Raw genomic sequence first — 14103 nt, forward strand, 5'->3', positions numbered from 1 at the left:
CAGCTGTGTCATCCTTCAAGAGAGCAGCAGTTGAAAATGAGAAAAGAATCATGCAAACTGGAAGGCTCAGAAGTACTCAAATGGTTTGGTAAGTTAGCTTTTGAGCCAATAAGATCTGTAAAATACTATCAACTATGCTTGTGTTCAAGGTAATAAGATGTGTATATATTTTTCAAGGAAAAGGTAATAGCTTAAGCTAAACTGGGGAAAACTCTATAAGGGCCCTAAGAACAGAACCCCTTATTGAAGAACTCAGGGCTGATTAAGACCCTAACGTGTCTCATCCAAGGGTTTATCATTAGAAGTACCAGAATATCTAGAGGCATTTATACCTTTATTACAGTCTTCAGAAAACAAGAATTTAGAGCACATTGCTTAAAAGAATGTTGGTAGTAGATTTCACAATTAGTCAATACTCTTAAGGTGAGGTCCATATGATTTCTAACTACTGATTATTGCCTTGTTTCTTAGAGTAAGTGGGAAAAACATGGTAAAAGCTGTTTTAAAAATTCCACCCAAGAACAAACATGTGATGTATGAAAATAGTCCTTTGTTATACTGACAATATAGATTCAAATATAGCTTCACATAATAAGTATGTCAAGGTAAAGCCATGAGAAGAATACACTGAACAGGTCACAGAGGGTTCTTTTGAGCAAAAACATTTGAATTTCTTCAGCTGGTTCACCCAAAGAGAAACCTATCCAAAACATAACTCATCTTCTTCTGAACAGAGTTGACAATTTTGGTGGAAACTGTTTTTGAATAAAAAGAGATTCATTAGACTGGCAGAAAACCTTTCAACATTTTTTCACTTACACAAAGAATTGCATAGGGCATCCAGCACATTGAGTTTGGTCAGCAACTCAATTAGTCCTCTGGCAACTAACTTGTGTTGTATCCCCCACATGGCGATGCTTTGAAAAGAATTATTTCATTTTCTAGTCATTTTTTCATCTCATCTGCAATATCAATTATTTACATAAAATATCTTAAATATGATACAAATGTTCAAAACTATTTCCCCTTCCAGTTCTTAGTTATTGCTCTGTTTTTGTGTAATTAATTGGGAATTAAAGTTTTAATAGGAAAACAGAACTAAGGACACCAAGTTTCACTGTCAACTCAATTGCACAGGTTTCTTTCTTCCTTTCTTTTTTTTAAAATATTAACAAGCACGTAGCATGATTATTCTCCAGACATCCAACCTCAACCAAAAAATTTATGGTTTTTTTTTTTTTTAAGAGTGTCATGGAGCAATTTTGTTTAGGCTGGTGGCTCCATCTCTGGAGATCCTGATTCCAGAGATCTAATCTAATCTAATCCTGATTCTAATTCTAATCCTGATTCTCTTACTAACTGGCCTGGGATTTTTAGATAGGTAATGTGTCTGCTGGACATTAAATTTCTACCAAATGAATGTGAAGGTTATCAGGATTTCTAAGACATCTTTCAGTATGACTAAGTTTTGGCATACCTAAGATTAGGTACTCAATTTGGATCAAAGTAATATTGGAACTTTCCCCAAATTTATCATTGTTATCTTTAGGTCTACATTTATTCTTTTCTCCCCCACAGTGTGCAAGATTCCCTTCCTTATTTTGGCTAAATCTAGGACATTTTTCTCTTAACTCTCTTCCTCACTGTGGTTATCATTCTCTTCCCCTTTCTTTACATCTCCTTCACTTTATTTCTACCTTGAAATCTTGTAAAGCCTATTTTGGCATACTTCATCTGTGTGAATGCTACTGAATACAAAGTAGTATTTTCACATAAGAGAACTTTAATATTTTTCAGTGCTCTATTTCTGCTTTATTCATTTTAACTCCTCTTATTTAGTTCTATATTAGAGTAGGTTCAATGATGAAATTTATTTTCAGTTACTACTGTGTGAAGTGATGCAGTCTGTATTTCTTTGCATTTTTTTTCTTGTTTAATATCCACATAAATCTAGAAGCTACTTGTATGGCCATTTTTTAAAGTGCAGTTTAAAAGCACAAAATGAATGGAAACATCCATGTCTAGAATTGAATAAGCATTTGACTTCCTCACTTAGAAATTTTCCACTGACTCAGAGTAGGAAAAACATTATACAGTCATCTAGATCAAAACCCTGCCATCAAGGAGTATTATATTAATATTATTTCTAACATTAGGTAAACAAGCATGTGGTTGGGAGAGATTTCACCAAGGTGAAAGCTGTGTGTTTCTGACGTCTTTTAGTCTAGGAACTCAAGTAATTTTCTTTCTTTCTTTCTTTCCTTCTACCTCTTTTATTTTTGATGAAAACCTGGCAATTAAAGGACCAGGTTCTCAATAATTATACCTACTTGTGGGTCAAAAGAGCCGGTTATGATCAGCTATCATTGGATATCGTTGTGCTTCTCCAAGTTCTTCTGTCTTCATTTCTGGTTACCTGTTAGATGGTATCGGACAACTAGCAAGCTTTCTTCCAGTGGAGTGGAAAGCAGGCAATTCAAAAGGCCACTTAGTGCTGAAGAAGGACTCCAACCCAATGCTGGATTGTCTCCCTGAGTTAAATTTTGGGATCTCAAATATTGTGATTTAAAAAAAAAAATCTTCCATTTAAATGTTACTAATTTTGAAAATTTTAAACTAGCATGGGGAAATGTAGTCACCAAGTTCGCTGTCAAATTCACAGTGTCTAATGGGTTTACTAGATAAAAATATCAGTTCCTCTTCAGTCTTCATAATAGTTTTCAAATTTCCACTTTTGATATGGCTTTGCTGGGTCACAAGGAGCAACTTTCAGGGTCTTCTGAGTAAAATTTCCTTCCAAGCATAACAACTGATGATAGTTTCCAAAAACAATGTGGTTCACCTGGAGAGAAAGGGGATCTGATAATGAGCCATAGGCTGACTTTAACTACTGTGATGTAAAGAAATTAAAACCAATTTTTTAAAAAGGTGATTTCATTTTTTATTTTTTAGGAATTCCCCCAAAATAAATTAATAACATAAACCAGACTTTAGACAGTATTAAATTTGTCTTTATCTTAAACTAAATTCTCACACTCTCCAAGTCACAACTTTTAGTTCTGCATGAAGCAAAAGATGAATTTTCTGATGATATGGTTGATAACTGTATTATTTAAAGGAAACAACTCCAGATGGTGTTTACTGTATATGGTGACTGGCTCCCTCACTGATGATAGTAAAGAAAAAAAAAAAAACTCCATCACAAAAAATAAGTTAGTTAATTTCTTAAGTTCATGCTTTAGAAAGCAAATTTAGAATAAAATGTGTTAGAAATGATGTATTTTATTTATGAGTCCCTTACCATGTTCTCTGATAGAATATAATGCCCAATGTCTAGAAAGTCCAGGTATAACTAGAAGAAGTCACAGGTATTTCAGAGGGTTCTATTATTGATTAATACTTATTAAACATCCTAGAAATTGTCAATAACCTACTTACAACTTGCTCATGAGTTTATAACCTTTTCACCTATCAATCCTCTCAAATATCCATAACTGTGACAAAGGTCATTTTAATTATTCTTGCCTGGAGAATTCTATAGATAGAGGAGCCTGGTAGGCTACAGTTCATGGGGTTGCAAAGAGTTGAATACAGCTGAACCACTAACACACACACACACAGGTTTTGAAATGCTCTACAATTTTATCAAATAGAGGTGACTTTATAATAATTTATTTTAAAGATACTCTTACAAAAACATTGTCACCCTTGGACTTCCCTGGTGGTGCAGTGGCTGAGAATCTGCCTGCCATTGCAAGAGACACAGGTTCGATCCTTGATTTGGGAAGATTCAACATGCTGTGGGGCAACTAGGCCCAGGTGCCACAACTGTGGAAGCCTGTATTCCCTAGAGCCTGTGCTCCCCAGCAAGAGAAGCCACCTCAAATAGAAGCCCATGCACAGCAGCTAGAGAGTGGCGCCTGCTTGCTGCAACTAGACAAAGCCCCTGTAGCAGAGAAGACCCAGCACAGCCAAAAAAAGAAAACCCAGAATATTGTCACCCTTTTAGAATTGTACAAATATGATACTTAAGTAACCTCAAGGATTTATAAAAAAGATGATACTGAGAAGATCTGGATTAGCTGTAATAATCTGCTGGTGGTTGTAAAGAGATCCTTCAAATATAATAGAGATGAGGTATGGAAAGGAAGATTGGAGAGTGTGATGCTTAGGTCCTAATTTTATCCTGAGCAGGAAAAAAAGAAAATGTCATGAAGAGATCAATCACTGGCTATGACATCAGAAGGAATGGAGACACTCCAAGGAAAAAAGTGTGCATACTTTGGGGTCATCCCTGACCAAAATGATGGTCTCCACATACTCATTATTCATTCAGTGGGTTTGGTGGCTACCAGCTAGTGAGACAGAAGAAAATTTGAGAAGGCAGGCCTGAAATTATTCCTGCCATTCCAAGATCCTACAGAAAACTTATGACTTTGTATCTTACTAAAATATGATTGGGGAAAGCAGAGTACTTGGACAGTGAATGGGATAGGGCATGGTTGTTCTGGTTAATATCCACAACTTGACCTCTGGAAAACCATCCCTTGATCTCTAGCACGGGGTTTTGTAAATACTCCTGTCATGGTTGGTTTCGAATCACCAATGTGACATCACTGAATGTGAAGTTGGCAAGAGCTGCACACGGTCAGCAGCTGCAAGCTGGTTGGAACTGACTCCAGCACCCAGAGACTCCAGCACCCTTAGACTCTCCAGAGCCTAAGTCTTCAGCAACCAGAGGACATGAGAAAATCTTTCTAAGGAAAGGAGGCAGGAAGTGGAGACAGATTCGTACTAAGCACAGGGCTTGGGGAAGCACACTGCTTCTTGCTTTCCCCATCTACTCTCCCTATAAACTTTTCTGGTAATCAGTGAGAACCAGTTCTAAGCTATAAGCCTGACTTTTGGCAATCCTAACTGACTTTCAGAAGCAAATGACTTTCAGAAACAAAGATGATAACAGCAATGTAACCAAAAGAACTGATTTGAAGTAAATTTTGTTAAAAGAATAAAAAAGGACTCAACAATTTATAAAAAAAAAAAATCTGTTTATCTCTGTGTAAGAACTTTTACACTGCCTCTATTGTCCCTTACACATTTAAAGCCTTTGATTGAGGAAGCTGACAAGGAGGGTGTATGTCGCATTTAATGGAAAGTTGGATTTGTGGTAAGGAAGAGGTACAAATATTTTGCTTACCAGTTCTGGACGGAAGTCTGATGTTGATTTATGCAGCCATCTTAGCCCTTTGTTTCTGTTATCACAAAGGTGCAGCCTCAGGGCCCCATTATCAGACTCAGGAGCTAAGCACCACGCTCCGTGTTTAATAAGCCTTAACCAGGTGTAATTAAATTGTTGAAGCTGCGGGGAAAATATATAAGGAGAAGGTGACTTTTGGCAGCAAACTCTTTGCTAAACATTTTTATTAGTAATGCTTAGGAATATAGGCACTCTAGACAGATGTTTTGTGTTCAAAATCCTGGTATTGCCACTTTCAATTCTGATAGTATGGCCGTATTATTTACCCTGTCTAATCTCGTTTTTATAATTTTTAAGTTGGATAGCAATGGAGTAATGTCTGACAAGTGTTGAGCACACAGTAAGACATCAATAAATGTTAGCTGCAATATTAAAACAATCATTTAGTACAATTAGTACATGTCTGTGAATGGGTGCCCTTTTAGGTGTTCTGAGTGCCAGGCTAACCTGGTACTTGAAGTATTGGAGCATTCAAACCACCACACGCTTCAGGCCCCTAGCCACTGGGGCTAGAGGGAGAGCCAAGTCCCAGTCCTAAATGACTTCGATGGGAATTACTATGCTTATTTTTTTAATACTAGAAAATTGGACTCCTAGAGGCTGTGTTCTATTATAGGAAAGGTTAAAAAACTTTCTTCACTGATAGCACAAAGAATCACCAGGTTGCATTGTGTTAATATCTCCCAGTTCACAGCAACTCCTCTTGGAGAAGTCCAGTTTGGGGGAGTTGCCAATGTCTAAAATAAATACTGTTTTAGGTAATGGGCCTGTGTTTTTAGTTTTTATAAATTTTTTTAAACTTAGTTCTATCTGCCTGGTCAATATACTCTAAAGCACTGGGTCTGTAGGAAATTTGTTGTTTTCAGTTCAGTTTAGCCTCTCAGTCATGTCTGATTGTTTGCGACCCCATGAACCACAGCATGCCAGGCCTCCCTGTCCATCACCAACTCCCGGAGTTTACCCAAACTCATGTCCATTGTGTCAGTGATGCCATCTAACCATCTCATCCTCTCTCGTCCTCTTTTCCTCCTGCCCTCAATATTTCCCAGTATCAGGGTCTTTTCCAATGAGTCAGCCCTTTGCATCAGGTGGCCAAAGTATTGGAGTTTCAGCTTCAACATCAGTGAACACACAGGACTGATCTCCTTGCAGTTCAAGGGACTCTCAAGAGTCTTCTCCAACATCACAGTTCAAAAACATCAATTCTTCTGTGCTCAGCTTTCTTTATAGTCCAACTCTCATATCCATACATGACTACTGGAAAAACCATAGCCTTGACTAGACGGACCTTTGTTGGCAAAGTAATGTCTCTGCTTTTTAATATGCTATCTAGGTTGGTCATAACTTTCCTTCCAAGGAGTAAACATCTTTTAATTTCATGGCTGCAATCACCATCTGCAGTGATTTTGGAGCCCCCCCAAATAAAGTCAGCCACTGTTTCCACTGTTTCCCCATCTATTTGCCATGAAGTGATGGGACCGGGTGCCATTATCTTAGTTTTCTGAATGTTGAGCTTTAAGTCAAATTTTTCACTCTCTTCTTTCACTTTCATCAAGAGTCTCTTTAGTTCTTCTTCACTTTCTGCCATAAGGGTGGTGTCATCTGCATATCTGAGGTTGTTTTACACCAATGTAAATATATTAAAAAAAATAAACTGCTGCTAAAATCTACCTAAATACTTTTATCTAATGCATCATTAGATAAAAAATAAAAAATCACATCATTGTAATGTGATTGGGATTTAACTTAGATTATAAGTATGTTATTGTGTTAGAACTTTCCATTCAAACAGTAGTCCTTGGGTTAACATTAGCATCTCCTGGGAGCTATTCAGAAATGCTGAATTTCAGTCCCCACTATGGATGTACTGAATCAGAATCTGCATTGTAACAAACTCCCCAGATGACCTGAATGCACATTGAATTAGAGAAGCACGGATGTGTGTCATAATACAAGGATTTATTGAAAAGGGACATTTTAACTGATTGAAAGGGACATTTTAACTGATTGAAAAGTTAGTAACTAAGGAGACATCTTAAGTAAGGTGAAGCTAGGGCTTGATGGTTCAGCCCTAGGATTTTATTCCTTTTGAGATTTTACGGATGAATCCTACAGTCACCAGCTTAATATTAAGCCTCGTTAATTCTGTCAAAAATAAGTCAACTTCCTCCATGTTCCTTTACGTTTAATTACTCAAACCAACCTAAAGAAGCAGAAGCTAAAAATGAGTGACAAGACAAAAAATGAAGATGGACGTTTGTGGAACACAGGGGCTACATGATTCATACTTTTTGTCTCCTAGCATCCCTTTGAGAGATTCAATGGTTATTGAGAATTTGGGTTTTCAGGTAAAATACTGATTAATCAGACACAGAAAGTCACTATAATGATGAGTCTTGAAGAATTGCATATTATTTAATATTTTACTTTCATATAATTTGGACTATTTATGGTTTTGTCTTATACTTTATGACTTGATTTCCTCTTTGAATTGTTAATGCATGAAAATTATTTCTTTCAATTAATTTTTGACACTTTTCTCTTCCCTTCTGTCTCCTCTTTCCTAATTAAGAAAGAATTCCATTAACTTCAAGTTTACAACCCATGGCTGAATTATATCAACAGAGATGACAAAAATATCTTTTTATTTTCCTAGCAGCAGCTTTGAATTAAGAAGTAAACATGGGATGTGCTTGAAAATAAAGTAATATCTCTAACACAAAGCAAAGCAAGTCTAGACTCCCATCACAAAATAATCTCCCTGGCAGAGAGTTATCTGCAGTTTTAGGGGGCTGAGTTCGACTCCTGAATCCATGTTCCTGTGAGTCCAATATAGCAGCCAAGCTGATAACTGTCCGAACAGAATGAGAGTGGGTAGGAGCATATGTTGGAGAGGGAGGTGCCATCGCTCAGAGCTCTACAGAGTCATGGCTCTGTTTTCCCAGGCCCTACTCCCTCCCCTAAATACTGTGCTCAGATCTGTTGAAGTTTGGCTGTAGAGTTTTCCACCATGGATCATGAATTGTGCTATCTGCATTACTCCCTTAGGAGTACCTGGGTGGGGGAGGGGGAAGGATGGGTGGAATCAGAGAATAAAACTGCTCCCTTAGATTACATTATTTAAGAATTTGTATGACTTCATTTTTATCATTTTGTCTTTATATATAATGTGTTAATTTTCTCATTTTTGCCTTTATTACTATAGCAGTGAATATTTATAGAGCACCAAATGTTCGATATTACTTTTTAGGCTTCCTATGTAGTGTCTAATTCCATCCTCACAACCGCTTTGGGGCCAGCACTATTATCATTGCCATTCACCTAAGGGTTAAGGAATTTGCAGTTAATGCATTTTTAGAAATGGTGGAAACTGAACTGGGTCCATGGTGGGTTGACTACACTATTCACCTTTATTCCCTCTGTCACTGTCTTTTACATTTAGAGGTGGACCCTAAATGTCACCAACCTTATGATGATACAAAAATGTGAAAATTAATTATGAACATCTCTAGTGAGTGATGAATGTGTCATACCCTTCACCTATCAACCACACTAGCACCATCAGCTATACCGACTATGAGAGAGAAAACCCCAGTTCAGGGTACCTTGCTGCTCCCATCACAGTCTTCCAGAATGGCTGTGGTGTTTCTGATGGAAATGCATTTACCCAAGGCCACATTAATAAGCTAGGAAGCAAAACATAAAATACACATTAAGAACAAAATATTTTAAAGTAGAACAAGACATTCAGAAAACACAGAATATAAAACAATAATAAGGTTAAAGATAGTTAAGTTAATAGCTTAGCATTACTTAGCACTATACGATTTTATTGGTTGCTATCTCTAACAGGGACATAATGTAATCTTGCTGAAGTACAGCTTCAATCTGTCAATTTAGGCCTGTGATTCAGCCACAGAGCCAACACACAGAAGCTTTTAATTAACCCTTTCCTGGAATGCTGAACAGGAAAAGAGCAAAAGGTGGCATGAGAAGCAGTTATTTTCTTGTCTCAAGTTTGTCTGATGCATATATTAAAAGTCAGTGCACATACTTGCAATTTAATCAAAGCAGTGGTTATGGGCTCTGTTCCCTGGCTGACCCCTCCAAGCTATCTGACTGCTTAGGCACTGAATCATAGATAAATTGAGTCTTTCAAAAACAGCAGATTCCAGCTGACTCCCGGTCAGAATCTTCCTAATGACTCAGGCAAGCTACAATTCATTACAGGGAAGTCACGAACGCTAGTATGGAGCCAAGCTTAAAGACACTTTCTGGCAGGCCCCCAGGTTTTTAATGGATTTGCAGGGTCCAACATGGAGGCAGCTGTCTGTTAGTCACCATTTAATGCAGAGAAATGTTGATTCCCTTGCTCCCTCTGACATTCTGGGCAGGTCTAAAGAGAAGGTGGGTTAATAGTATAACACAATTTGAACTTTTCAGACTTCTGGAAGAGCTGTGTAGAGCTCAGTCTATACTCAGGGAAGCGCCCTGTGCTGGCAAGTGGGGTGGTCTCTGTGGCCAGGGACACTATTTATGTCCCCTCCTGTTCCAGGGTAACTAACCAACAGCTCTAGCTAGGGAGCACTGTAGGATGCAAGTTGGGGTGCTCACAGAGTTGTCAGATTTCATAACAGTGCTCAGTGGGTTGGTTCGCACTTTTACATGCTTAATTTTTCCTACAGGAAAGTAGGGGGCATCTTTAAGGTCCAGAAAGTGAAAAACAAAACCTAAAAACAAGAGGTAAAAGGGAAAATACTGGTAAGCAGGGGACTGATACTGAATATGAAAAAACCTGGAGTTGAGGTCTTCCACACATGATGGAAAGCTAAAACGTTAGGCTCTGGGTGGAATGGAGTACAGGGGAAAAGAATTTATCCATTAGCACTGGGAGACAAAGGGGAAGCTACTCCCAAGGAAATTGAAACCTTACATCAACCTTCATTTGAGTTTGAGATGCACACACCACTTGCATTGACTAGGAACCCTGATAGAACCCTCAAAGCACTGAAAAAAAAAAACACATTAAAATCTACCAGTTTTGTTGTTTCTGGGGTGACCCGCATGCAAAACAATTCTAGAACAGACTCTCCAACAGAAATCTTCAAAGGAAACTCTATTCACAATTTAAAGTGTCAGATATGGGAGGAGACAATTGGCTTCCCAGGTGGCACAGTGGTAAAGAATCAGCCTGCCAATGCAGGAGGCGCGAGAGATGCAAGTTCAATCCCTGGGTTGGGAAAACACCCTGGAAAAGGAAATGGCAACGCACTCTAGTAGGCTTGCCTGGAAAAGTCCATGGACAGAGGAACCTGGTGGGCTACAGTCCATGGGGTTGCAAAGGATCAGACGAGTGAATGACTGAACGTGTGCACACACGCACACACACACACACACACACACACACACACACACTCCATCATTAATGGGAACAGTCAGAACACACAGGAGGAATCGACCACCATGAACTTCAGGGAAAAGAGTTAACAGTCATGTGTGGAGGTAGAATAATCTTGGAGTTGAAAGAAAGGAAATGGTGTCCCAGTTGATCTTAACAGAAAAAACAAACAAAAACTCCTGTACCTGTAGATTATGCAGAAAATATCTTCAAGTGAGTTTGGAAAACTCTGGCTTCAGGACAGCTGACTAGGATGCCCTACTCCAGAACCTCTCAGAACCTCCGGTACTGAGTGCAGAGGGAATGTGGTATAAGAGTCTGCCAAATACATGTGACCACAGAATCCTCTTTGACAGCATAACTTTGCCCAGAACAGTGTTTGGGAACCCCTGGTCTAATTGATTGCTTTGTATTTATTTCTCACAATCCTTTCTTCCAAGCACTAAAAGGCACGAGAAGGAGAGAAACCTTTTCTATTCCTTGCCTCCCTCTCCCCTACTTCATTTGAAGGTATGTTTCTCTTCCCTCCTTTTGGAAATTACTGGGGAAACTGTTTTCCTTCATTCATGTAGAAATGGTTTATGAAGTGGTAAGGAATTGATATTCTTTCTCTCATTATGAATAGTTCTGAAAACTGGGCTCTCACTTAAAAAATACATCTATGCTTTTATTGTAAACCATACCAATCTTATTTTAAGATCAGGAAGTACGTATAAATTTTAATTTATCCATTTTGAGCTATTTCATTTTCCAATTTAGGAGGTTTGAGTTCCCTATGGTTTATCCCAGAATTGGTAAACACTAGACTAGAAGCTGTTTGCTGAGTTAAATCCAATGTAAGTTCAAATTATTGCTGAGGTTCTTTTATTATTTTCAAATATTTTTGGTTCAGTGAGAAAAAAAATTATTCTTATTTTTAAAAAGTCAAACTTTCCTAGGTGTGTAGGTTGAAAGAAGGAATGATATGGAGCAAGTAACAAAAAGTTGTGGGTTTTAGTTTCTTGGAACTTTACAAGATTATCTATCCAAAATAATGATTTAGTTAACCTTCCTCTGAATTTCCTGGCGAAAGGTCTTTTTTAATGGTAATAATGCTCCTTGTTGCTTCAGAGGGAACTAATATCATCTTTATTAAAATTTGTCTAAGGAAGGCAACAAATAAGGAGGAAAACAGAAAGAAAGAATTTATTAAAATCATTTCTGCATTTTGTTGTAGCTCAGGCATCAAGAGAAACCTCTTTCATTAGACGAGCTCTTCAAAATTCGAATGGAAACTATTAGACAAGCTAACCTCAAAGAGGAGGCAAAAGATAGTTTTTTAGTTCCCTCTGGTGGTTAAAGTCCAGTAATGCTCTTACTGAGATTCTGTGTTTTTAGGACAGGAAAAAATTACTATCATGAGAATTTCTTTTTCTTTTATCCTGCTTAAGAGATAGAGTTTAAAAAAATGTGAATTTATTTTACAGGCATATTACTTGGACAGCGTATAAACTCAGGGTATTCTTCCTAAAGAATTATCTAAGATAAAATAATCAAGTTGAACCTCTGTAGTAGCAGTTATGGCATTTTGACCTACAAAGACAGGCAATTATGTTATATACAAATTGGTTACATATACTTATGTGTCAGTTGAATTTAATGAAGGCAGAACAAATTCTTAGACTGGTTTTCTTTCTTTCCCACTTTTCCAGAATCTCCCTTATACCATTGAAATGGCCTAAGTGTTCTTATCATCAGGAAATTTGGTAGGCAGAGAAAGATTGGTATGTACAATCCACTTGCTAGGGAGAACTGAAAAAATAAAATGATGTGAAAAGAGCAGGCTTACTGAGGGCCAAGTCTGAACATTTTGCAAGAAGAAAAAGAAAACAGCCCTGGGAATGTTTGTAAGTAAAAATTAAATGAGAAATAAAACAGTAAAAGAGATTAAAAATTTACATGACCAGGGAAGACCACTCGATCCAGGCTTGACTAATCATCTCTAAACTTATTATATGGTAAAGATCCTCATCTCTTGCCATCCTCTTCAAATTAAGCTCCACTCCTAGAATTGGTTTGAAATGGCTTTTTAAGAGCGTTTTTCTCCTTCCTTAATTTTTTCTTAGCTTTGTACTCTATCCAACCTATCAAGTTTGACTTCTTTCCTTTTGGTATGTTATTTTGTGCCCTGGAATTTTCTCTGCTGTTGTCGGACAATTTCTGTTACTTTCAATCCCTCTTTGAAATCTATAGAACTGTAAATAAACCATGTCATCCCATTGCTTAACCCTACTCAGTAACATCCAGTCACATTCTGAAAAGAGAAAGAGACAGAAAAAGATGAGGGAGAGAAAATCCTTACTCTGCCCACAAGGACCTGTGGGGTCCATCTCCTTCTCCCTCTCGACCTTCACGGGGCGCCATTCCTCCTACCTCCTCACACCTTGATAACAACATCCACCTTCTTAATGGTTCCCGAATGCCTCAAACTGTCACATGTCAGAGTTTTTGCATAAGTGACATCCTTTGCCCAGGGCTCTCTTCTTTACAGCATGGTGGACTCTTCGTCTTTCAGACCTGGCCTTCAATGTCTTCATAGAGTTGACCACTCTTAAGAAAAACTCATCACTTGTGGCCAGTTCCCTGATTAAAAGCTACTATATTTTTAAATTTACACTTTACTTGCTTATTTCTTTATTATCTTTCTATCCTACTCAGCTTTAAGTTCCACAGAGAAGGGATCAATCTACTTTATTCTTTACCCTATAGTCCAGTTCTTAAATAATGCCTGGTTTCTTGACACTTGGTGTTTGCTGAATTAATCAATAAACATGGCTTCCTGGAAGCCTTCCTCAAGTTTACCTAATATGTGCAGTCAAGACAAACGACACTTTGTCTCCTCTGCACTCATACTTGGTGCTTATTTATAAAGTAATAATTCATCCTTTCCCACACATTTTCAAAAAGGTTTTTACTTTGTATTTTCACAAAGTCAGATTTGAAGTTGCTGCTTGAACTTACCACACCACTCGCCCTCACAATGGGAGCCTTCAAGTCTGGAAAAACATTCTCCAAGTACCACTTGAAGCTTTTGCATTTTAGCTTCTTTCGAAGTTCCCGCTGTTGGGTAAGGTTTCCGACGTCTAACCCTTGGTCTATGAGGTGATCCCCGTGGCCGTAGAAGAGCTCCTTGTACTCATCCAGCCAGACCTCAGCCACCCGCACCAAGTTCCGCTCCACCGTCTTCATCCGGTCTTTGGGGAAGGAGTAGGGATTGTCATTTCGGAATATGTGTCCCACTCGGGAACAGGGAATGATCTCAATTTCGCCACCACACATCCACACCTGCAACAGTTTAAAAATAGGTACCAGTTATCAAATGACTGTCCACAAATCATCGGCAGTTAACAATAACAAAAAAACCACCTGGGGTTTTCCCCCCGTTGGAGTAATACTTTTCTAATATCCT

The 14103-nt window shown here is 38.1% G+C and overlaps 1 protein-coding gene across 1 annotated transcript in view; it reads right to left on the reverse strand.

Annotated features, from left to right (window-relative positions):
- Positions 1-315: 315 nt before the first annotated feature.
- GALNT5 (polypeptide N-acetylgalactosaminyltransferase 5) overlaps positions 316-14103 on the reverse strand; it is a 41917-nt gene continuing 28129 nt past the window's right edge. Inside the window, exons 7-10 of the mRNA XM_043894316.1 lie at positions 13656-13979; positions 8863-8943; positions 5198-5359; positions 316-2842 (exon numbers count right to left, since the gene is read on the reverse strand). Of these exons, the coding sequence (XP_043750251.1) occupies positions 2702-2842; positions 5198-5359; positions 8863-8943; positions 13656-13979 (708 nt within the window). The 3' untranslated portion in view covers positions 316-2701. The remainder of the gene's footprint in view (positions 2843-5197; positions 5360-8862; positions 8944-13655; positions 13980-14103) is intronic.

This window comes from Cervus elaphus, chromosome 33 (assembly GCF_910594005.1).
Source record: "Cervus elaphus chromosome 33, mCerEla1.1, whole genome shotgun sequence".
NCBI classification, from domain to species: Eukaryota; Metazoa; Chordata; class Mammalia; order Artiodactyla; family Cervidae; genus Cervus; species Cervus elaphus.